This window comes from Phocoena phocoena, chromosome 20 (assembly GCF_963924675.1).
Source record: "Phocoena phocoena chromosome 20, mPhoPho1.1, whole genome shotgun sequence".
NCBI classification, from domain to species: Eukaryota; Metazoa; Chordata; class Mammalia; order Artiodactyla; family Phocoenidae; genus Phocoena; species Phocoena phocoena.
In genome coordinates, this window is record NC_089238.1 from 14427993 (window position 1) to 14454482 (window position 26490).

Genomic DNA, 26490 nt, shown 5'->3' on the forward strand with positions numbered 1-26490 from the left:
ATTTCCTGTTAGAAAAAACTATATTTTTACAGTCTGTCAAAAAATTCAGGATTCATGAAAGAATCTCATCATTTTCCTAGCTGTCCCCTTTTCTATTGAGAATGATTAACTCTTAAAAGAGAATTTAAGAGAATATTTATTCCAACATTTTCATTTTATAGATGGGAAGCTTTTGACCCAGAGAAATTTTAAACATTATTTAAGTAAAGCCATATCAATGCAGTTTAAAAGAAAGAAAAAAGGCTATTTGTTAATATCAGGTACTATAAAATTCAAGACAGTGAGCTTTATTTTTTTATTGAAGTATAGTTGATTTACAGTGTTGTGATAATCTCTGCTATATAGCAAAGTGATTCAGTTATACACATATATACATTCTTTTTTTTTGCTGTTTATTTTTTTAACTATACATTCTTTTTTTAATATTCTTTTCCATTATGGTTTATCCCAGGAGATTGGATATAGTTCCCTGTGCTATATAGTAGGCCTTGTTGTTATCTATTCTAACCGTAATAGTTTGCATCTGCTAACCCCAAACTCCCAGCCCACCCCTCTCCCCCCCTCCTCCCCCTTGGCAACCACAAACCTCTTCTCTGTGTCTGTGAGTCTGTTTCTGTTTGGTAAATAAGTTCATTTGTGCCATAGTTTAGATTCCACATATAAGTGATATCATATGGTATTTGTCTTTCTCTTTCTGACTTATTTCACTTAGTATGATAATCTCTAGTTGCATCCATGTTGCTGCAAATGGCATTATTTCATTCTTTTTATGGCTGAGTAGTATTCCATTGTATATATATACCACACCTTTATCCATTCATCCAAGACTGTAAGTTTTAAAAAAACAAAAAGAATCATGCTTTAAAATGCTGATAAGTGCGTTAGGTAATAAAGATAAATGGTTAGGACTACTTCTGTACCAAATAAACTGCAGAAAATTTACTATAAGGAATACTGTGAAAAATAAGAAGAAACATATCAATAGGAAACTTTTATTGGTCTGTCTTAGCTCATGATAGACACATAAAGCAGACAACAAAATGAACATAACTACCAGTAATAATTTGATAGCGCTAATTGATTATCATAGCTTATAGCCTGGAAACAATTAATATCCTTTTTTTAGATATGGAAAAACTAAAAAACTGACCGTATATTAGGCCTGAATAAAACTCAATAAATTTCAAAAGTACAAACTGTACATGTTCCAGAATGCAGTTACATAGGAAGTTAATAATAAAAATTCAAAAAGAAAACATTTCCACATGGAAATTTTAAAACTAGCATAAGCAACTTAGATCAAGAAAGACATAAAAATTTATGTTACAGAACATCTAAAAAATAATGTACAGAAGAAAACCTGCAGGCTGAATAATAATGATACATTAATAAATATAAACAAAATGAACAAAATATAGTTCTAGAAATTAGAAACAATGTGAGAAAATAGAAGAAGGAATTGATGAGGATAAACTTGAAGTCAGTGAGAACACAGAAAATTGAACTAATGCAGAGCTGCTTTTGCTTCCATCTCTCTCATCTTTTAAAAAAATTATTATTTTAAAATCTAGGAAGAGAGAGGGAGAAATAGAATAAACAGCCATACACTGAATACCTGGAATTAGCATATTTAATATTTTGTCATTTTTGCTTTGAGATTTTTTCAATAAAATAATTAGAATATTACAGATACTCTGTCCCTAGAGTCAGTCACTTTCATGAATGTTATGTATATCAAGAGTCCATGGTTTTATGTTTTTACCACACTGATTTGTATATATGAATATTATATAATGTTGCTCTCTGTTTTAGATTTTTAAATAATAGGGAACATAATGGAATGACAGTTCTGCAACTCACTTTTATCACTCCATATTGTTTTCAAGACATATTCATGTTAATATATGTATTTCTGACTTTACATCCTCTTCCACTGTTTTATTTTTCCTTACGTCAGTAGCATTCTATCTTAATTACCATGTCTTTATTATTATAAATATTGGTATCTGATAATGAAAACAAATCTCCATCTTTGTTTTTCTTTAACATTGCTGTAGCTATTTGTAGTGATTTATATATTTCCTTAGAATTTTTAGAATTAGTCCATTTCCACAATTAAAACTGCTTAGGTTTTTATTTCAAATTGAACTGAATTATGTTTACAAATATATCATCTGCAAATAGACACTTTTCATCATTTTGAATTCTCATGCCCCCCCTTTTTTCTTGCCTTATTTCAATTGCTAAATGTTCAGTATAATGATGAATAGATGTGGTGGCAGTCATCTTTGTTTCATTCTCAGTCTTAAGGGTATACTTTCAATGATTCACCAGTAAGTACGATATACCATGAAAGTTTTTTCGTAAATACTCTTACAGATGAAGGAAATTTCCTTTTATTCCTAGCCTGCTAAAGGGGTCTATCATGAATTGGTATTGACTTTTGTCATACAATTTTCTTGTATATGTGATCTTTTTTTAAAATAAATTTATTTTATCTATTTATTTTAGCTGCTTTTGCTCTTTGTTGTGGTGCGTGGGCTTCTCATTGCAGTGGCTTCTCTTGTTACAGAGCACGGGCTGTAGGTGCACGGGCTTCAGTAGTTGTGGCTCGCGGGCTCCAGAGCGCAGGCTCAGCAGCTGTGGCCCACGGGGTTGGTTGCCCCGTGGCATGTGGGATATTCCTGGGCCAGGGCTTGAACCCGTGTCCCCTGCATTGGCAGGCAGATTCCTAACCACTGCGCCACCAGGGAAGCCCATATATGTGATCTTGATCAAATAAGGTTTCTCCTTTTTTCTGTTAATTTGGTCAATTAAAGTGATCAATTTTTAAAATTGAAGTATAGTTGATTTACAGTATTGTGTTAGTTTCAGGTGTACAGCCAAAGAGATTCAGTTATGAATATATATGTTCAGATTATTTTCAATTATAGATGTTGAAATATAAATACAAGATATTGAGTATAGTATCCTGTGCCATAGAGTAAATCCTTGTTGCCTGTCTGTTTTTTGTATAGTACTTTGTATCAGTTAATCTCATACTCCGTATTTTTCCCTCCCCCTCCCCTTTGGTAACCATGAGTTTGTTTTCTATGTTTGTGAGTCTGTTTCTGTTTTGTATCTGTTTTGTATATAGATTCATTTATATTATTTTTTACAGTCCATATATAAGTGATATCACAATATTTGTCTTTGCCTTACTTCACTAAGTATAATATTCTCTAGGTCCATCCATGTTGCTGCAAATAGCAATATTTCATTCATTTTATGGCTACTAACATTCCATTGTGTATATATACCACATCTTCATAAGCCACTCGTCTCTTGATGGGCACTTGGGTTATTTCCATGTCTTGGCTATTGTAAATAGTGCTGCCATGAATATTGGGGTGCATGTATCTTTTCAAATTAGAGTTTTCATTTTTCCTGGATATATACCCAGGAGTGGGATTGCTGGATCATATGGTAGCTCTTTCTTTTTTATCCAATTTGCCACCCTGTGTCTTTTGATTGGAACATTTAGTCTATTGATATTAAAAGTAATTAGTGATAGGTATATACTTATTGCCATTTTAAACCTTGTTTTCCAGTTGTTTTTCCAGTTCTTTGTTCATTTCTTCTTTTTGGTTTTTTTCCTTTGTGGTTTTCTTTTGTTTTATGCTTGAGTTCCTATCTTTGTTTTTTGTGAATCTGTTTTTGATTTGTGGTGACTGTGGAGTTCAAGTTTGTTGGCCCATGACTATCTCTCCTTGTGTTAAACTTATAGTCATACAAGTTCACACCTCCCCCACATTTTGTGATTTTGATGTCCTATTTTACATATTTATGTTTTACCCTTTTGCTATTAATTGTAGTTATGTTGCTTTAAAAATTTCTTTTGATTTTGTGGTCTTCAATCTTGTTATATATTTACCTTTCTTATTGTGATTTTCCCTTTCCTATAGATTCTTGTTTCTTGTCTATTTGGAGAAGAGCCTTCAATATTTCTTTTAGGGTAGGTTTAGTATTGCTGAATTCTATAATTTTTGCTTGTCTGAGAAATTCTTTTTTTTTAATTTAATTTATTTTATTTTTGGCTGTGTTGGGTCTTAGTTGCTGTGCGTGGGCTTTCTCTAGTTGCAGCGAGCAGGGGCTACTCTTCGTTGTGGTGTGCAGGCTTCTCATTGTGGTGGATTCTCTTGTTGCAGAGCACAGGCTCTAGGCGCACGGGCTTCAGTAGTTGCAGCACATGTGCTTGGTAGTTGTGGCTTGCATGCTCTAGAGCATAGGCTCAGTAGTTGTGGTGCATAGCCTTAGTTGCTCCGTGTCATGTGAGATCTTCCCAGACTAGGACTTGAATCCGTGTTCCCTGCATTGGCAGATGGATTCTTAACCACTGTGCCACTAGGGAAGCCCTGCTTGTCAGAGAAATTCTTTATCTCTCCTCCTATTCTAAATGATAATCCTGCTGTAGAGTATCCTAGGTTTCTGGGTTTTTTCCTTTCAGGACTTTGACTATGTCACATCACTCCCTTCTGATCTGAAAAGTTTCTATAGAGAAATCGGCTGATAGCCTATGGGGGTTCCCTCTAACTGACTGTTTTTCTCTTGCTGCATTTAGAATCCTCTCTTTAACTTTTCTCATTTTAGTTATGATATATTTTGGCATGAGTTTGATTGGGTTCATCTTGTTTGGGACTCTCTGTGCTTCCTGTACCTGGATATCTGTTTCCATCTTTAGGTTTGAGAATTTTTCAGCCATGATTTCTTCAAATACATTTTCGATCCCCTTTTCTCTCTCCTGTCCTTCTGGAACCCCTATTATGCATAGCTTGGCACATTTTATATTATCCCATAGATCTTGCATGTTTCTTTCTTTTTTTTTTAAATTTGTCTTTCTGTCTGCTTTTCTGATTGGGTGATTTCCATTATTCTATCTTCCAGATCACTTATTTGCTCTTCTGTGTCATTTAGTCTGCTATTCATTGCCTCTAGATTGGTTTTTATCCTGGCAATTGAATCGTCTAATCTTGATTTGTTCACCTTCATAGTTTCTAGCTCCTTGTTACAGTGATCTTCATTTTTATTGATAATCTTTCTTAATTCCTATAGCATTTTTATTACCCTTTTTTTGGGGATTTGGGGTCCAGTAGACTGGTGAGGTCTGCTTCATTATTTGTTCTTTCAGGGGATTTCTCTTGTTCTTTTTTTAGGAGTAATTCCTGTGCTCTTTTATTTTACTTAACTTTCTCTGCTTCTGTGAATTTAGGAGAAACAGTTATCTACTGTGTTCTTGAAGGGGTGTTTTTACGTGGGAGTGTCCCTGTGTAGACTGTGTGTGTCCAACATTTTTGGTGCGAGGACTGGTTTTGGTGTGGATGCTGGCCACGTTTTTCTTCAGAGTGTGCTGGCTGTTATTCCCTTGATAGTTGGTCTTTTGGTGTCCAGAGCCTGTGCTAGATGGGAGGTGGGGTCTCTTCTTTGTTCCATGGCTGTCACCACCCTGTCGGGTGCAGGGTCTACTTCCCAAATGTTGGAGTAGAAGTCCTGAGGTCAGGTTTCTCAGGCTCTGTTGCCCTTCAGTGCATGCCCTACCCCAAAGAAGGTAAATGCTGAAGCAAGTGAGGCCCATGCGCTCATAGCAAACCTATGTACCACGTGTGTAGGTGTCCCGGGTTCTGCTCAGAAGCAGCCCAAGGTGCATCCTTTTCTCTGTTGTGTTCCTCCCAGATCTAGTGCAGGGCTGTGGTGTGGAGTAGACTGGAGCTGGGTTTCGGGGTGTTGTCGCTGCAGGAATTGAGGTGGGCAGGAATTGAGATCTGGGCTGCCCTGTGGCAGACTTATCCCAGGATCTGTCTGCCCCAGGTCTGGTGCTAAGCTGCTGTGTTGAATGGGTGGGGCTGGAGCACTCTCGCTGGGAAACCAACTGCTGTGCACTCCTCCCCAGGGCCTGTCTGCCCAGTATTCAGCACTTAGCCATTATGCATTCTTGTGGCACTGCCCAGTGCACACACTGACATAGTCTGTGGTAGCTGGTTCTGCTGCCCCTGTGCACACATTGACAAAAGTCTCCACCGCTAGAGCTGCCACCACCGCTGTGTGCAAGCTGACAGTGAAGCTCTGTGGCTCCCTCCAGATCACACCCCAGGCCATCTGGGCTGTCTCTGCATAGCTAGATCAAGCCCTCTCCCAGGACCTACCTGCCCGAGATTCAGCGCTTAGCCACTATGCATTCTTGTGGCGCTACACGATGTGCTGACAATGCCTGCCCAGCTAGACCTGCTGCCTGATGTGCGTGCTGACAGTGCCTCCCCTGGCTAGACCCACCCTCCCGTGTGCACACTGACAGTGGCTCCATGGCTCCATCCAGATTACACCCCTGGCGCCCCCGTCTGCCTCTGTGGGGCTAAACAAATCTTTCCCCTGATCTCGCACCAGGCTATGGTGTGGAGGGAGTAGGGCTGGGGCATTTACTGTTTAGGATTAGGAAGTGCGGTGAGGTGGCTGCTGCCGGTGAAACCTTTTCTCCATCCTGATTGTTAGCAAGCCAGCATATGCACACACCTCATGAGTAGGGTCTAGGCTTCTCTACCATACCTTATGAGTAGGATCTAGGTTTCTCTAGCCCCTCTTTCTGTCTCAGTAGATCCCATTAGGCAAGGGGGCTTGTCTCCTCCATGTAAGACCCCAGAAGTGGGATGCCCAGATTGTGAGCCAGCCTGATCGTTCCCCAGGGCAAGGATCTGCCTGTGTGGACCTTGTCTTCCTTACAGATCCCTCCCAGGGGTGCAGGTCCCAACCTGATGCCTTTTTGTCCCCCATCCTACCCAGTTTTGTGGAGATCTTTCTTTCAGCTTTTGTTAGGTATAGGAGTCCTTCCGTCAGCTTCCTGTTGGTTTTCTGTGAGAATTGTTCCGTGTGTAGATATATTTTTGATGTGTTTATGGCGGGAGGTGAGCTCCATGTCCTCCTACTCCACCATCTTGATTCTCCTCCTTTAAAGTCATCAATTTTTTTTTTTTTTTTTTTTTTTTTTGCGGTACGTGGGCCTGTCACTGTTGTGGCCTCTCCTGTTGCAGAGCACAGGCTCCAGACACGCAGGCTCAGCGACCATGGCTCACGGGCCCAGCCGCTCCGCGGCATGTGGGATCTTCCCAGACCGGGGCACGAACCCGTGTCCCCTGCATCGGCAGGCGGACTCTCAACCACTGCGCCACCAGGGAAGCCCTAAAGTCATCAATTTTTGAATGTTAAACTAATCCTGTTAACTGGTTGGGGGATACACTTGAATATTTTTTTCCTGGATATTTAATACATTCATTTAATTTATACTAAGGTATACACAGCAGATACCAGAACTTTATTGAAAGCAGATTTTCTTGAGTCTGGTGTTAGAAGGTAAGGTAAAGCCAAGATATAAGTTCCTTGCAAGCCTGTTTTATTTAGCAGGAGTTCTGTACCTATCACACATCCTCAGTGAATGCTGTTTTGGACAAGATGTCTTAAACTATGAAGATGAATTTTGCCCAAGGCCAATACTGTTCTATTAAAGTAAATTTTGTGATTGTAAATTCTTTAGAGATTTGAACCTTGTCTGAAAGCCATTTACCTCCTCACATCATACATATAGTCCATATTTCTTTGTCCCTTAACTTTATTCAATGACTTCATATGTATGAGTCACAGAATTACTCATACTACACTGATATGTATGTTAAAAATATAGTTTATTTTAAAAATTTGTTTGCATATCTCTTATGAGTTCTGATCAGTAGCATGAAAAGAAAAGCTAGTTTTGATGCAGTCTGATTCAAAACTTAGTCCTATCAGTAAACTGTTTCTTTGAATAATTATTCAGTTATTCAGATTCCCCTCTAAACCCCTGTCCTCTCTTAAGGTGGTATCTGAGATATAGAAGAAAATCTTCATAGCTTTGGGAGGAAGAGGGTCCTCTGTGATTCTCCATGGATGTGTGCTGACTGGTATCCTCTGAATCTAGTTTAGCTGACTTCTTTTACTGGGCATTCTGTAGCTGATGAATTTGTGGTATGTTTTTCAGCTCAGTCATGATCCAAGGGCCCCCTCCTTTCGTCTTTCCTCCCTTGGATCTTGTTGTCTCCATAGACTCTGAGTCTGTGTCATAACCTCCAAAGAATCCCTGGCTTCCATGTGCAATAGTCTGTGGGGTCATCTTGCCTTCTGCAAGGGTCCTATCACTCCCTAATCAGGATATATGCTACATGGGACACAAAGGCTACGTAAAGTTCCCCCAATTTGACCATGACACTTTGCTCTCTTAATTCACTACCTTTCTTACTTCACCTTAATGCCCTGGAGTGTGGGAAGTTCTGAGCACACATTTAACTGCCTATGTCCCTACCTCCATGGCCTTTCTTCTCTATCCCAGGCCTCCAAGGGGGAGGACAGGGTTTCCCCCAGTCATCTTCCCCTCTGTCTTTCTTTTTTCAGTAAAACTAAAATGGAGAAAGGTTATGAAGAATAAGGAAACATACATTAAAAAGCGTTTCAAAACTAGTATACTGGTTACATGTTTGGAATCTATGAGTGCCAGTGAGAGGCCCAAGGCAGTATAAATAAGGCCATGGAAGGTCTGAAGATATTACTGATGACAAAGCACATCCATCCAGAGGCAAAAAAATTAACCCATAGCTCAAGAATATCACATCATTTTGTTCTTTGTTGCCATATTAAGTTTCATCTGCAAATGTTCACATCTCCAGAAACAGAACAGAGTGCCTAGGACAATAAAATTAAATTGACAAGCCTGCTGTGTGTTCTGCTTAGTGCTTTACTTGAACTCTTCATTTTTTTATGAGGATTTAATGATTGGTGTCACTTCCCTTCAGCCTCAGGAACTTCCTTTATTATTTCTTTTTTTTTTTCTCGTTTATTATTTCTTGTTAGGCCAGTCTGCTAGCAATGAATTCTCTGGGAATATATTTCATCTTTTTTTTTAGGTGAAATTTACATAAAATTAATAATTTTGAAGCGAACAATTCAGTGATATTTAGTACCTTCACAATGTTGTACAGCCACCCCTCTATCTAGTTACAAAACATTTTCATGACCCCCAAATAAAACCTCATACCCATTAAGCATTTACTCCCCCGTTCCCCTTTCCCCCAGCTCCTGGCAACCACCAGTCTGCCTTCAGTCTCTGTATTTATCTATTCCAGATGTTTTATATGAATAGAATGCTAAAATATGTGACTTTTGTGTCTGGCTTCTTTCACTTAGTGTAATCATTTTTGAAGGTAACTTTGCTAGTTACAGGATTATTCGTTGATAGTGTTTTTTCTTTCAGCACTTAAAATATTGCTGTCCCATTGCCTTGACCTTCATTGTTTCTAATGAGAAGTCAGGTGTCAATTTTATTGTGGCTGCCTTGTAGATAAAGGATTGTTTTCCTCTTGCAGCTTTTAAGGTTTTCTCTGTATTGTTACTTTCAGCATTTTGAGTATGATGTGTTTGTATCTCTTTGCGTTTATCCAGCTTAGGGTTCATTGAGTGTCTTGGATATGTATATTAGTGTTTTTTAAAAATCAAATTTAGGAAGTTTTCAGCCAGTATTTCTTTGAGTAGTCTTCTGTCTTTCCTCTCCTTCTGGTACTCATATTATGTGTATGTGGATGTACTTATTTCTGTCTCACATCTCTCCTAGTCTGTGTTCATTTCTCTTCACTCTTTTTTTTCTTCCTCGTCTTCAGATTGTATAGTTTCTATTGATCTCTTGATCGTTAAGCTTGCTGATTCTTTATTCTGCCATCTCAGACCTTCATGCAGCTGTGAGAAAGTCTCATCCAGGCCAGTGGGGAGTTGCTGACCAAAATTTTCCCATTAGAGGAGTCCCATGTCAGGTAGGATGGTCCAGTCCCTAATACCCTCACTGTGCTTAGCCTTTCTCTGGAAAAATAGCCAGTGGTGGCTTGAGAATAGCATGGTCTCATCAAGAACACAGTAGTCGAACTAAAGATAGAGCGGCTGGAGGTTGTTCACCAATTATATGTCTCACAGCTTGTTCTCTTGAAGGGGATCTGGGAGCATATTTCTATGGCTGCCACAAAGATAGCATTTTGAAATGTTCTCTTTCTACCATAAGCATTTATCTGTCTTAATAGATTTACCTAGTATTATTGACTGTGACAGAAATCTTCCATAATAGTTGCTTAAACAGGACAGAATTTTATTAGTCTCTGTAGGAATTCAGGTACCAACAAATCACGGCTGGTCCTGTATCTCTAAGGCAGAGAGAACCAGGATTCCTCTATTTCATTTGTCTACCTCATTATCCTCTAATACTTGGCTCTACCTCATTATCCCAAATGACTATATTTGCCCTAGCCATCATAGTTACTTAACAGTCTATAGGAAGGAGGAAGCTGGGAAGAAAATGTATACCTCTTCCCTTTAAGTTCACTTACCAGTAGTTGCACATAATACTCCTTTCATCTTATTGTCCAGAACCTTATATAAAAATACCTAGCTTCAAAGGAGATGAAGAATGATAATAAGAATGATAATGGCACAGGAGGCCATATGCCCAGCCAAAAATTTGGAAATGGGGGGAAATATTGGAATAGAAGAGTAGAAGTCTTTGCTACAGTATCAACTGTTCTGGGTTTCTTTTCTTTTCTTTTCATTTTGAGATCAGTCTTGGTTTCATATTTCTTTTTAAATTATTAATTTCATTGAAGTTCAGTTTGTTTCAGTATTTATTCCTAATTTTGTATGTTTGTTTTTTTTAATTTATTTTTCTTCATTAAACTTATTTGCCTAACTCAGTATTTATACTTAAAATATCGATTTTTAATTATGGGGATTTATGTATATAAGTTCTAGATTTCTCATATTAAGATTATGCTTCATATTTACTAAATTTTTTAAAAAGTATTTTCATCAAGTTTATTTTAATGATTTCTTTTTGGATTCTGTCACTCTTGAGCAATTACAATTTTCTTGCAAAATCTGTGGTGTTGGTTTTGTAATTTATTAATTATTTTATTGATCCAACTTAGGAAAATACAATTCCCTGAGGAGAAATCTGAGGCTGAGGCACTGTCAGCAAGAATTCATCTTATGTGCTCTTCTCCTTTCATGTGATTAATGAAACCATTATAGTAGGACTAGCTTTCTGCATTATGTTTTCTCCTCAGCCGTAATTCCTCACCAGGTACTTTTTCTGAGCTTATTTTGGTCTTTATCCCACTTAAGGGGAAGTCCCAACTATCCCGTGCATTTCAGTGTTTTTTAAAAAATAAATTTATTTATATATATATTTTTGGCTGCATTGGGTCTTCGTTGCTGTGCTTTCTCTAGTTGTGGTGAGCGGGGGCTACCCTTCATTGCGGTGTGCAGGTTTCTCATTGCTGTGGCCTCTCTTGTTGCAGAGCATGGGCTCTAGGCGTGCGGGCTTCAGTAGTTGTGGCTCGTGGGCTCTAGAGTGCAGGCTCAGTAGTTGTGGCACATGGGCTTAGTTGCTCCGTGGCATGTGGAATCTTCCCAGACAAGGGCTCAAACCCATGTCCCCTGCATTGGCAAGCAGATTCTTAACGACTGTCCCACCGGGGAAGTCCTTTCGGTGTTTTTTTACCCTGACACTTTGCCTTTGGTTTCTTTTTTTTTCTTTTTATATTTCTTTAAAAATTTTCTTTTCTAGCTTTATTGAAATATAATTGACATGTAACATTGTGTTTAAGGTGTACAACGTGTTGAATTGATACACTTATATACTGCAAAATTATTATCACAGTAGTTGCTTAAAACCTCCATCACCTCACATAATTATTTCTTTTTTAGGGCGAGAACATTTAAGATCTACTGTCTAGCAAGTTTCCAGTATATAATACTGTATTGTTAACCATAGTCACCATGCTGTACATTAGATCCCCAGAAATTATTCATCTTATAAATGGAAGTTTATACCTGTTGACCAGCATCTTCCCATCACCCCCACCTCCTAGACCTGGGCAAGCACCATTTTGTTCTCTATTTCTATAATTTTGACTTTTCAGGATTCTACATATAAGGGATATCATAGAGTAATTGTCTTTCTTCATCTTACTTCACTTAGCATAATGCCCTAAAGATCTATCCATGGAGTTGCAAATTGCAGGATTCCATCTTTCTCATGGCAGAATAGTATTCCATTGTATACATATATATCACATCTTCTGTATACATTCATCTGCAGACAGACACTTAGATTGTTTCCATATTTTGGTTACTGTTAATAATGTTGCAGTGAACATGGGTGTGCATATATGTCTTCAAACTCCTGTTCTCATTTCCTTTGGACATATACCTGGAAATGGGATTGTTGGATTATATGGTAATTCTATTTTTAAGTTTTTTAAGGAACTTCTGTACTGTGCTGTTTTCCATAGTGGCTGTATCAATTTACATTCCCATCAACAGTGAACAAGGGTTCACTTTTCTCCACATCCTTTCCAACACATTTTATCTCTTGTCTTTTTGATGATAGCCTTTATAACAGGTGTGAGGTGACACTTCATTGTGGTGTTGATTTGAATTTCCGTGGTGATTAGTGATGTCAAGCATTTTTTCATGTACCTGTTGGCCAATTGTATGTCTTCTTTGGAAAAATGTCTATTCAGTTTCTCTGCCCAATTTTACTCAAGTTGGGTTTTTTTGCTATTGAGTTGTATGAGTTCTTTATTTTGGATGTTAACCACTTATCAAATATATGATTTGCAAATATTTTCTTCTGTTCCATAAATCACCTTTTTATTTTTTTGATTGTTCCTTTTGCTGTGCAGAAGCTTTTTAGTTTGATGTAGCCTCACTTATTGATTTTTGCTTATATTGCTCATGCTTTTCATGTCATATTTAAAAAATTATTGCCAAAACCAATGTCAAGAGCTTTATCCTTATGATTTCTTCTAGGAGTTTTACTGTTTCAGGTCTAATTTTAAATCTTTAACCATTTTGAGTTAATTTTAGTGGTGTAAGATGTGTCCAGTTTTATTATTCTGCATGTGATTATCCAGTTTTCCCAACACCATTTATTGAAGAGACTATCCTTTCCCCATATTGAATATTCTTGACTCCCTTGTCAAGTATTAGTTGACTGATACAAGGGGGTTATTTCTAGACTCTCATTTCTTATACATGGGTCCATGTGTCTATTTTTATGCAGATACCACACTGTTTTGATTACTATGGCTTTGTCATATAGTTTGAAATCAGGAAATGTGATGCTTCCAGCTTGTTCTTTCCCAAGATTGCTTTGGCCATTTGGGGTCTTTTGTGGCTCCATACAGATTGTATTGGGTTGGCCAAAAAGTTCATCCGGGTTTTTCCATAAAAAGATCACTTTTTCCTGTTTCTGTGAAAAAAGTCTTTGGGAATTTTGATAGTGATTGCATTGAGTCTGTTGATGGCTTTGGGTAGTATGGACATTTTAACAAGATTAATTCTTGCAATCCATGAACATGGGATATCTTTCCATTTATTTGTGTCCTCTTCAGTTTCCTTCATCAAAATCTTATATTTTTCAGTGTCTAGAGCTTTCTCCTCCTTGGTTAAATTTATTGCTAAGTATTTTTGTTGTTTTTGATGCTATTGTGAATGGGATTGTTTTATTTCTTTTTCAGATATTTTGTTGTTACTGTATACAAATACAGCTGATTTCTGTCTGTTGATTTTGTGTCCTGCAACTTTACTGAATTCGTTGATTAGTTCTTACAGTTTTTTGGTAGTGATTTTAGGATTTTCTATATATAAGATCATATCATCTGCAAAGAAAAAGAAGACAGTTTTCTTCTTTCTTTCCTATTTGGATGTATTTTTTTTCCTTGCCTGATTGCTCTGGTTAGGATTACCCATATTATATTGAATAGGTCTGGTGAGAGTGGGTACCTTGTCTTGTTCTGATCTTAAAGGAAAAGTTTCAACCTTTTACCATTGGATATGCTATTGTTGTTGGCTTATCATATATGTCCTTGTTTATGCTGAGGTATGTTCCTTCTATACTCAGTTTGTTGAGAGTTTTTATCACAAAAGGATGTTGTATTTTGTCAAGTGTTTTTTCTGCATCTATTTAAATGATCATATAATTTTTGTCTTTCATTCTATTAAAGTGATGTATCACATGTATTGATTTGCATATGTTGAACTATCCTTGCATCCCAGGAATGAATCCTTCTTGATTGTGGTGTACGATCCTTTTAACATGCTGTTGAATTTAGTATGCCTATATTTTGTTGAAAAATTCTGCATCTATATTCATTAGAGATATTTGCCTATAGTTTTTCTTGTAGTGTCCTTATCTGCCTTTGGTATCAGGGTAATGTTGGCCTTGTAAAATGAGTTTGGAAATGTTCCCTCCAGTTCTATTTTTTGGAAAGTATGAGAAAGACTGGCATCTGTTCCTCTTTAAATGATTGGTAGAATTCACCAGGGAAGCCATCTAGTCCTCGGCTTTTCTTTTTTTGGTGGGAGGGGAGGGTTTTCTCTATTGAAAGATTTTGATTACTGATTCAACTCCTTATTCATTATTGGTCTGTTCTGATTTTTTATTTCTTCATGATTCAGTCTTGGTAGATTGTATGTTTCTATGTTCCTTCTAGGTTATCCACTTTGTTACCATATAATTGTTCATAGCAGTCTCTCATGGTCATTGTATCTGTGATATCAGTCATAATGTCTCCTCTTTCATTTTTTATTTTATTTATTTGACTCCTCTTTTTTACTTCTTGATGGTGTCCTTAGCACAGTTAGTAAGATCCGCTTCTCTGTAACATCCTCTGAGAATGTTATCTGCTGCTGTCTCAGACTTTTCAGTGACACAGCTCACAATTCAGTACTTTGGATGTGATGAGAGAAAAATGACACTCTTTGGCACCATCCCACATAGCTGGGAAAGCAGGGTACTCACACATCCTTATTTTCCTTCATGAACGAAATCATGGGCCAAGATTTCTCTTGGCCCTAAGCTGTGTTGCCTTGGTGGAGGGGTGAAGTAGGTAAAGTCAAACTGTTCCTCTTACCCTCTCTGATGAGTCCAACCTTGTATTTTTTGCTCCACTTATGTACTGGAACTTCTTGGCTGGAGACGTGTACTTTCACAAAAGCTCTGTCTTCTCTTGGGTGCTTGTCTAAGACAGTCATTTTCTGGGGGCTCCTGGACCATGGCCAAGAGAGGCTAGAGTCAGTTCACATGCCTCTCAGGGTCTATAGCCAGGACTGAGGTCTGTATGCTTACAACTTAACGTGTGGGTAGGCAAGACTCCTTCGCAGTCCCTTAGCATACGGTGCTGGACCCGACAGTTCCCACAAAGGCACTTTTGTCCATAGATGGATGCCAAATTACTGTTTTTGCAGTGGGGCCACTGCAGAGGGATGTCTTATTTTGCCATGATTGCTTTTGGTTTCTTAAGCCTGATTGTTTATAAGTCCTTGATCTTCAGCAGAAAAGGGCTCCAAAAGAGGAGTTTCCATTATTCCCACAGCATACTCTCAACTTTAGTGGATGTTCATGGTCATAGGGTCCTTTTAGGACTTAGAAATAAATTATCAGAAACATTTTTTATGAGCCAGCTCCTGGTGATTTCCTTTTATCTTACCCCATCTCATAGAAATTCCTCAAAGTATAGGAAATATGGAAAGCTACCTTTTTTCCAGTGCTGTTGAAGATTTTTTTCTTATGTTTATATTTTTGGGGCATTTTGGTTTTTAACTAGAAAAAGTGCATTTGATTTCTTTGTTCAAATCACACTTCTTTGAAGAAATTTGTTACCAGTCCCTCATTTCTGACACTTTAATCTTTCTTGGTACTGTTTTCTCACAGTTCTGGTTGTAATTCATGTTCAGACCATTTAAAAAAACTTCATTAATCTTTTTTCTATATCTGTTGGTATTTGTAGCATTCTATTTGTGGCACTCTTTTTTCAGTATATGTGAACTCTGAACAAAAATATATCCAGTTTTCGTGGCTGCAGACACCTGTTATAGGCTTATGAACAGTAAATTCTCATTTTCAGTTTAGATTTCTTCTGATCTAATGAACAATATATGCAACTGCTAAATCAATGAATATCTCTGTTTGGATGTTCCTACTATACTTCAAAGTCATTCTCTCCCCATTTCTGCTTCCATCCAAATCCTATTTTCATTTTTTCATGTACCAATGAATCACAGGGATCTAGTGAGTTCCCAGACCAATTAACTTTAGTACAGTTTTGTATTCCCCCAGTTTTTACACTCAGTATAAATTAGTACCCAAGATCTCTTTAACTCACAGTAGTTATTAAAAATGTGTGCTTGCTAAATCAATGAATGAACATAAACTGACAGGATGTTGCTAAAATGATATTTTTCTTTCAGACAATAACAAAAACAGGTAAATTTTATTTTATAATCTCTTACCTTTGTGTACTACCAGAACAAGTTTCAATATGTTTTGTCCACTACATCTAAGATGGATGACTCCAGATTGAGTGGGAATATGTTGTTACAGGAAACAGTGACATTCAAAGATGTGGCTATTGACTTCACTGAGGAAGAGTGGCAGCAGTTGGATCCTGCTCAAAGGAACCTGTACTGGAATGTGATGCTAGAAAACTATAACAACTTAATCACTGTGGGTAAGGGTAATTTCCTATATAACTAAAACTCTGGGAGTAAATTACCTTTTTTTCCCCCAGTGTTTCTGAAATGTGTGGAACCTTTAAATGTTAGCCTGAGTGTGACCTTTAGGTGCCTTTGCTCACATTCATGTGCATGCTGCAGCTTTCAAAGCAAAATGTCATCCTTGGTTATGTTTCAAGGGGCAGTATTCCTAGAAAACATAGTTTTCTTGTCCTTCAGAAAGCCTGGTTTCCCTGGGCCAGCCTCAGTTCTTGAATGATGGTTCCTAGTATTTATGCCCAAATCTTATGTCACTTCCCTTTGACAGGATGTCCATTCACCAAACCTGATGTGATTTTCAAGTTGGAGCAAGAAGAACCATGGGTGGTGGAGGAAGAAGTGTCAAAGAGACATTGTCCAGGTTAGTGGGAAGGAACCATACAGGTGAGGAGGGGCCAGGGCCCTTTAATTGTTAATCTGTAAGTTTTTGATCCCTCTGAAATGTTCTTCAAAGTTATTTTTTTTAAGGCCATAGAACTTTGTAGTGACAATTGGTGTGAATTTTTTATATATGTAAGATGTCATTTCTAGATAATATTCTTAACTTCTTTCCTCAGAACCTAAAAGACCAGTTAGCTTTCTTACCTCTGTGTTAGATATCAACATTTCCTAATTCATTCCCAGCTTTGCTTTGGTAATCATTCTAGTCTTTCTGCCCACCTTTTTACATAGGCTCCTTTCCTTTTACGTTCAGATATTTACAGAATTGAAGTTGTTTAAATAAACTTGTTGACATTTAGAGTCCTTTACTATTTTCTCTTTTTCCTTACATTGTAAATGCTTTAGCATCATATTTTGTACCCATAGTCACACTTCCCACTGTAATTTAGCTTTTGCTCTCATACTTCAGTAATGACTACAATCCTTTTACTTTGATAAAGTTTTAAAGTCAGTCCTACTTTTCTGTTATCTCCCATTTTCTGCTACATTTGTCACGTACATATGCATGTGCTTGTGTGTTTGTGATACATGGGTATACATGTGTATAATGCGTACACATATATACATATACATGCATACATATACATACATATATTTTTAATTTGAAAGATATTGTGATGTCTTTTTTTGCTCTTCAAGGAGATAACAATTTATACTTCTACTGACAATTTCTGCAACTTAGTCTATTAGCATTCCTTAAATCATTGCCAGTTTGATAAATGAAAAATAACTTACTATAGTTTGAATTTGCATTTCGTTTATTATAAATGAAGGCAAGCATCTTTTCATATGTTTAAAATCTATCTATGTTTGTTTTTTATGAACAGTTTGTGTTTTATGCCCCTTTTTTTCTGTTGTTTTCTTAATTTATATGAATTCTTAACATATTAAGGTGATTAGCCATTTCTCTTGTTTTTCTAGTATTTTTTTCTGATCATTCACTGCTCTTTAAAGTAATTTTTACCGCCGTTAAAGTTCACATAGTTAAAATAACAATCTTTTCTTACAGGAGATTTATCATATGATTCTTTTTCTTTTGTGTATATGGGTGAATATTATTTAAATATTTCTTAATAATGAATCATACTTACATTTTTGCTATGAATTTAAATATCCTAACTCTTTCAAGCTTTGAAGTCAATGTTACACTGGTTTTGTAAATAAAATTTAGAAGCTTTTCTTCACGTTCTAGAACATTTATATAGCATTGGCCTAAAACTCCCGTAAAATTTTTATTTATCTTACCTGTTGAACTATTTGGACCTTGCAGATTTTTGAGGGAAGTTTCTTTGACAGCTTTTCTCCATTGTTCCTTTTTTTTTTTTTTGCGGTACGTGGGCCTCTCACTGTTGTGGCCTCTCCCGTTGCGGAGCACAGGCTCTGGACGTGCAGGCTCAGCGGCCATGGCTCACGGGCCCAGCCGCTCCGCGGCATGTGGGATCTTCCCAGACCAGGGCACGAACCTGTGTCCCCTGCATCGGCAGGCGGACTCTCAACCACTGCGCCACCAGGGAAGCCCTTCTCCATTGTTCCTTTTATAACTGTTCTATATAGATGTTTTTTTCTCTCTTGGCAATAGTTTTTGATAATAGGCTGTAATTTTCCAGAAAGATACCATTTTAATCCTGGTTTTCGAATTAATTTTCACAGAGTTGAACAAAAGAATTGCCATAAATATTTAAATTTCCTCTGTATTTTAAGAAGGTTACCATATATTGATGTTCCAGGGCCATCTGTTATATTTAACAATTTGTTTCATCTGTGTTTTCAAATGTTTGTATAAAATTATTCATAGTGTTGTCTTCTTATTTATGTCTTCCATAAATACTGCAACATTCTCAGCTAGCATCATCAAATATTGGCTCTCATTCATTGCCTTAACACTCTACCACTGAGAGTCATATTGGATAGATGCTAGACCTTTTTTTCTCCATATTTTAAAATATCCTTTGCTATTTTCTTCCTCTGTATCTCTGTGTTGCCTTCTCAGTAATTACTTCAGATATATCTTCCATTTTGTTAATTCTCTCTTCAGTCATGTTTATTCATCTTTTTAACTCATCTACCTTTGAAAAAATTTTTAGTAGTAGTATTTTGTATTTTTGTAAGTTCCTCTTCTTTTTGTTTTTGCTATGTTTTTTTCTTCTCACATCTTTCTGATTCTTCCTAGTAATTTCTGTGGCTTCTTCAGCTTTGTGTTTCTATCATTTGTTTCTTTAAAAATACTGTACATAACTCTTTTGTATTCAGTATCTGACAGTTCCAGTATTTTAAGTTCTCAGATTTAAATATCTTGTTTTTGAGGACTCAGTGTATTTTGGTTCTTCACATAGTTGATGATTGCTGATCCTAAATTTAAATTTTTAAAATCTTAATTTGTGCTAATTCTGTTGTCCTAAATTGGGGTTGCTTTCCTCTGAAGATGATTTGCATGTACTTCTGGTGGGTGCCAAGAGGCGTTACCAAGTGATGATCAGTTGAACATTCTTTGAAGGTCCTGGCTTTTTGTAGGAATCTTAGTTGAGCTTCTCTTCTTTATTGATGGCCCAAGAGCCTTATACTTTAGTTAACAAGGCTTTGCATAGGTACTCAAGACAGATCTGCCTTGCAGGTTGCTTTCAGGTCTGTTCTCTCTCAGACCTGACTTTGGCTAATACTTGTTTTTATTTTGTTCATTTTTTGTGTGTATGGTGCTCAGGCATGGTTGTTGGAGAGGATTGTACTGTTCTTGGAGATTTATGCTACTTCCTATAAGCCCAGTGATGCTTCAGAATTTCTGCTTTATCCACTATCTTGTTTTGCAATATGAGGTTACCTTACTGTAATTTCAATACTTAAAGTTTTTAAATTTTTTAAGGTTTTTTTTTTGATGACCATTTTAAAAGTCTTTATTGAATTTGTTACAGTATTGCTTCTGTTTTATGTTTTTTGGCCCCAAGGCATGAGGGAATCTTAGCTCCCTGACCAGGGATCAAACCCACACCCCCTGCACTGGAAGGCGAAGTCTTAACCACTAGACCACCAGGGGGGTCCCTAAAAGTCTTTATGTAGCCTATCTGTCTCTCTTTTTTCCCCCCACTTGCATGGTGTTCATTATTTTGGATGGTTTTATTTCTCTCTTTTCTTTCTTTCTTGGTTCTGCTAGTTAATTTTTTTTAGCCCTTTTTGTTTTCTCATTGTTTCTTCCTCATGCATTTGTATCTCTATTTTGAGCTCATTTATAGTTGATATTTTCATTAAGTTTTTTCATTCATGGCAATACATTTAATCAAGATTTTCATTTACTATGTGTCAATTGTTTTAGCTTGAATTTTTTGTCTGCTTTCTTTATCTCATGTTTCTTTTCTTTTTTCTCTTATACTTTTTTAGAGATCTGATTCCAGTACCTTCTCATTTATGAGTGAGGATAGTTCCTCCTTGACCTGACTTTTAAAGAAGGATATTGTTAGGGAAGGAAAGAAAGTTCTTTGATCTAGAGCAGGAATCTGCAAACTATGACCTGTAGGCCAGCCACTTGTTTCTGTAAATAAAGTTTTACTGGAATATAGCCACAATGAATCATTTACATCTTAACTATTAATACTTTCACATTGCAGAGGCAAAGTTGAATAGTTGTGTCAAAGACTGTATGACCCACGAAGCCTAAAATATTTACTATCTGACCTTTAAGAAAATGTTTGCCGACTCTTGATGTATAGGAATGCATCTGTTCTTCATACTAAAGCCTTTTATTCTACATGGTTTTGTGAATATGTTTAGGTTTTACTTCTTCTCATCCAAAACGGAACTGCAGCTGCAAGTCTTCTCATAACTCTGAATCTTACTCTCCCACCCCAACAGACTTCTTCCTAAAAAGACAGTATTTCGCAGTGTTTCCTCATTCAGCCCTGGCTTCCTTGACATACCTTGGGATGTCAAGTCTCCTGTAATCAGTCTCTACTCCCAAATTTCCATGTTGTAATCAGGGGTTAATTAATTCTGCCCTTCAAGGTGTGATATCCATATTGACAGTGTCAGCTGCTTGCTGTGCCCAAGATCAGCATGAACAGCTGTCTTCTCTTAGAATCCTTTTTTCCCTATTCCACCCTTCACTGTATTTGTCAACACTAACTCATTTATTATAATTGGGGTTACGGCCACCACCTAGGATTATTGAAGAATCAATGACTTTTCATTCCTGTTTGTATAGAGGAAAAGAGATCAGATACTTTTTCATTTCACCATCTTAAAACATGGAGTCTTTTCTGTCACATTTGATATTTTGATCTTGCCCTTGGAACTCTTTTACACTTCTACTTGGATAGTACCTTAAAGACCTGATCTTACCTTCTCCCTCAACACCTTTTGCTTAATTGAGCTTTTTTGTTTCCCTGAACTGAGGGGACTCAATAGCTTAAGCTTAGTATTCTGCCTTCTTTTCTACATTTATAATCTGCAACCACGTCTCTAACTTTACCTGCATTATAGCTTCACAAGAATTTTTCCTTTACTTTATTCTCAGTCTGGCAGAGAGGGAGAAAAATCTCCATTTTCCTCTCCTACAGCTAAGCAGCCACTGGGGACTGAATGTCTCACCTTTGGGTATGTAGACGTTCATTTATTCTACGTTTGAGCCAGTTCCTTATCTCTGAATTTCTCTGCCTGGTGTCCTTGACTCTAGAGCCTTTCTGCTTATATTTCTCAAGAGAGTAATCTCCCATCTTCTCTAGGGTGGAAGAGTGGTCTTTGTCTTTGTTAGTTTATATCTTTTTCTTTCCTTATCTAATTTTAGTGTGGTTTTGTGTAGGCTCAGAGATAAATTCATGTATTTATGAGGCCATATTTAAGCATAATTTCCCACTCTTTGTTTTCCCTTTCAGTCATGCTACACAGGCTCTTCCAGTTTTATATTCTGATTCTTCTTCTTTTTTAAAATATTTATTTATTTACTTTGGCTGTGCTGGGTCTTAGTTGCGGCATGCAGGATCTTCGTTGCAGCACGTGGACTCTTAGTTGCAGCATACGGACTTCTTAGTTGTGACATGCAGACTCTTAGTTGCAACATGCATGCAGGATCTAGTTCCCCAACCAGGGATCGAACTCAGGCCCCCAGCATTGGGAGCGCGGAGTCTTACCCATTGGACCACCAGCGAAGTCCCTATTCTGATTCTTTTATCCAATTTTTACCTTCCTATTGTTTGTTCTCATTTTATTAATTACTGTATTGTTCAGAGCAATTTTATTTATTCACTTTTAAAAATATATAATACATACTTGTAGTACAAAATTTTAAAAGTACAATAGGATATATATTGAAAAGTAATTTTTCTTCTCTTACCCATGTCTTCCTCTCTGCTGGCAACCCCTAGTATCATTTTCCCTTGAGCTATTATTTACTTGCATTTTCAAACATTTTTATTGAACCCACTTTAAGTTGATAGGTTAACTTGCAAATAATTACCATTTTTGCTATCGAATATTCTTTTCCAGGAATGTGATATACCCTTTGTCTTAGTTTCCTAGTGCTGCCATAATGAAGTAGAGGCTAGAAATACACAGTCAAGGTGTAAGTAGGGCAATGTTCCTTCTGAAACCTATAGGAGAAGATTCCTTGTATCTTTCAGCTTCTGGTATCCCCAGACATGCTTTGGCTTGTGGCAGCATAACTCCAATTTGTGTCTTTATCTTCACATAATGTTCTCCCTGTGTTCTGTCTCTTCATGTGGCATTCTTTTTATAAGAACACAAGTCGTATTAGATTAGGGGCTTACCTTACTCCAGTATGACCTCATCTTAACTAACTACATCTGCAATGACCTTATTTTCAAATAACTTCACGTTCTGAGGTACTGGGGGTTAGGGCTTAAACATATATTTTAAAGGAGGAACACACAATTCAACCTATAACACTTTCATTTGTTCAAATCTGTGTGTGCATTTTAAATTTTTCTTATAATTTTTAGACATTTCTTATTAAATTTATTCCCAGATTTTTCATATTTTTCTTGTCATTGTAAGTGTAGTCTTTTGCTATATTTTCTAAATAGTTGTTTGTATATATGAAGGTTACTGAAACTGAATATTAATTTACTATATATAGTGAATTTAATTTTTTACTTTTTATAATTTTTCAGTTGAATCAATTTTGCAAGTTAACAGTTTTAGTATTGACAAATAATGTTAACTTTACCTTTCCTTTCCAAGTTTTTATACCTCATTTCTTTCTCTTATTTAATACACTACCCTGTACTGTAATAATAGTTGTGATAGTACTTATCTTTTTCTTATTCCTGACTTTAATGTGAATGCTTTGGGATTTTTCCCATTAAGAACAGTGCCAGGGTTTAAGTTATACTGTGCTTTTTCTCAAGTTAAATAAGTGTCTGTCTGTTCCCATTTTATAAAGTGATTTTTATGGAAAATAGGTGTTGAATTTTATCATCTTTTTAATATCTTTGGAACGATTACTTGATTTTTCACTTTTGACCTGTTAGTGTATTTACTTATAGTAATAGATTTTCTAATATTGAAACATATTCCTGGAAAAAAAACAACATATATATGTCTTATATTTAATGTGCTTTTGGGTCACTTGTTTTTTCTTCTGGGTCATTTTGATATGTAGAGTTTTTGCATTGATATTCAAAAATGAAATTGGTGTATAGTTTGCTTTTTTGGTTGTCATCTTTATCAGGTGTTGGTGTTAATATTATGTTTGTCTCACACACAAAAAAATGGGAATTCTTTTTTCTTTAATAATATTTTGTATAGCATGACAGCTGTCCCTTAGGTGTTTGTTTAAATTCCCATGATAATATCTCTGGGCCTTTTCTATTTGTTTTGTTTTGGGGTATTTCTTTTCATATTTTTCTGTTTATTTTGTGGAAATTGGTATTTGTTTTCTACATCTTATAGAGTCAGTTTTGGTCATTTATATTTTCCAGAAAATTATGTCAAAAAGTTTATTTAAATGGAGTCCTGTAAAGTACTTTTATGAGTTTTTAGCTTCCTGTTTTTGTCTTTTTCTCTATCGCTATTTCTTCTTACTTTATTTGTACATTCTGAATTCTCCCTCTTATTTATCCAACAGTTTACCTTTTTTCTTTCAGATCCCATTTAAAAGCAGTCAAAGCTATTTGTATTCATAAATATCTGTCTCTACTCATATTTCCTTTCCTGGAATTTCCTAAAGCTTAGGAAATAGAAGCTATATGTACCTGGAATTTGCTTAATAGGACACTAGGCCATAAGCTAAGAACCAATCCCATACTAGTATATTTAAAAAAATTTTTTGATATAATATTGGAAAAATTTACAAGTGATATTTATTTGCAATTTGTTTTAGGAGAAATATGGGGGATGGATGAGCATCAGAAAATCCAGGACAGACTTTTGACACAACTTGAAGATAAATTCACAAAAACACTGACTGAAGAAAAAGTGAATGAATGTCATAAGAAATTTGCAAATGCATTTTCTCCAAACTCAGACTTTTTTCCTTCCAGTCACAATCTCTATAAATACGACTTATTTGGAAAGTGTTTAGAACATAATAATTTCAACTATTATAATAATGAGAGAATCCTTATAAGAAAAGAACATTGTGAATATAATGAACCTATGAAATCATTTGGCAATAGCTTATCCCATCTTGTAGTAACCCCCTTTAAGTGTAATCATTGTGGAAAAGGTTTTGATCAAACTTTGGACCTCATAAGACACCTGAGAATTCATACTGGAGAGAAACCCTATGAATGTAAAAAATGTAGAAAAGCCTTCAGCCAAAAGGAAAAACTCATTAAACATCATAAAATCCACAGTAGGGAGCAGTCTTATGAATGTAATGAATGTGGAAAAGCTTTCATTAAAATGTCAAATCTCATCAGACATCAAAGAATCCATACTGGAGAGAAACCCTATGCATGTAAGGAGTGTGGAAAATCCTTCAGCCAGAAATCAAATCTCATTGATCATGAAAAAATTCATACTGGAGAGAAACCTTATGAATGTAATGAGTGTGGAAAAGCATTCAGCCAGAAGCAAAGCCTCATTGCACATCAGAAAGTTCATACTGGGGAGAAACCTTATGCATGTAATGAATGTGGTAAAGCCTTCCCTCGAATAGCATCTCTTGCTCTTCATATGAGAAGTCATACGGGAGAGAAACCTTATAAATGTGATAAATGTGGAAAAGCCTTCTCTCAGTTTTCCATGCTTATTATACATGTGAGAATTCATACAGGTGAGAAACCTTATGAATGTAATGAATGTGGAAAATCCTTCTCTCAAAGCTCAGCCCTTACTGTACATATGAGAAGTCATACTGGTGAGAAACCTTATGAATGTAAGGAATGTAGAAAAGCCTTCAGCCACAAAAAGAACTTCATTACACACCAGAAGATTCATACTAGAGAGAAACCTTATGAATGTAATGAATGTGGGAAAGCTTTCATTCAGATGTCAAATCTTGTTAGACACCAGAGAATTCATACTGGAGAAAAACCCTATATATGTAAGGAATGTGGCAAAGCCTTTAGCCAGAAATCAAATCTCATTGCTCATGAAAAAATTCATTCTGGAGAGAAACCCTATGAATGTAATGAATGTGGTAAAGCCTTCAGCCAAAAGCAAAACTTTATTACACATCAGAAAGTTCACACTGGAGAGAAACCTTATGATTGTAATGAATGTGGTAAAGCCTTCTCTCAAATTGCTTCCCTTACTCTTCATCTGAGAAGTCACACAGGGGAAAAGCCTTATGAATGTGATAAATGTGGGAAAGCTTTCTCTCAGTGCTCATTGCTTAATTTACATATGAGAAGTCATACAGGTGAGAAACCCTATGTATGTAATGAATGTGGAAAAGCTTTCTCTCAAAGAACTTCCCTTATTGTACATATGAGAGGTCATACAGGTGAGAAACCTTATGAATGTAATAAATGTGGAAAAGCTTTCTCCCAAAGTTCCTCCCTTACTATACATATACGAGGTCATACAGGTGAGAAACCCTTTGACTGTAGTAAATGTGGAAAAGCCTTTTCTCAAATCTCATCTCTTACACTTCATATGAGAAAACATACAGGTGAGAAGCCTTATCATTGTAATGAGTGTGGTAAGGCTTTCAGCCAAAAGTCACACCTTGTTAGACACCAGAGAATTCATACTCATTAGGAATAGAAACTCTGAATCTTGTGAATATGGAAAAGCCTTTGGAAGGAATTAGCACCTCCTTGCACAGTACATTATCGGATCTAGAGCAGAAAACTGTGAATGTGGGAAAGCCGTTTGAAGAAGTCACATTTGTGACACAGTTCTTACCAAGGTGACAAATTGTATAATGAGAAAGCCGATCATCAAAAATCTTCAGCAGATATCTTATCTAATGATAATATTTATCCAGCATTATCTTTAAAACCTGAAATA

General features: G+C 36.4%; 1 protein-coding gene across 2 annotated transcripts in view; it reads left to right on the top strand.

Annotated features, from left to right (window-relative positions):
* ZNF569 (zinc finger protein 569) overlaps window positions 1–26238 on the top strand; it is a 59847-nt gene extending 33609 nt beyond the window's left edge. Inside the window, exons 3-5 of one of the 2 annotated variants that reach the window (XM_065899385.1) lie at window positions 16478–16604; window positions 16916–17008; window positions 24413–26238. In XM_065899385.1, coding sequence (XP_065755457.1) covers window positions 16478–16604; window positions 16916–17008; window positions 24413–26238 — 2046 coding nt within the window. Of the gene's footprint in view, window positions 1–16477; window positions 16605–16915; window positions 17009–24412 lie in introns of those variants that run through there. The other variant, XM_065899386.1, reaches the window with a different exon arrangement.
* The last annotated feature ends 252 nt before the right edge of the window (window positions 26239–26490 follow it).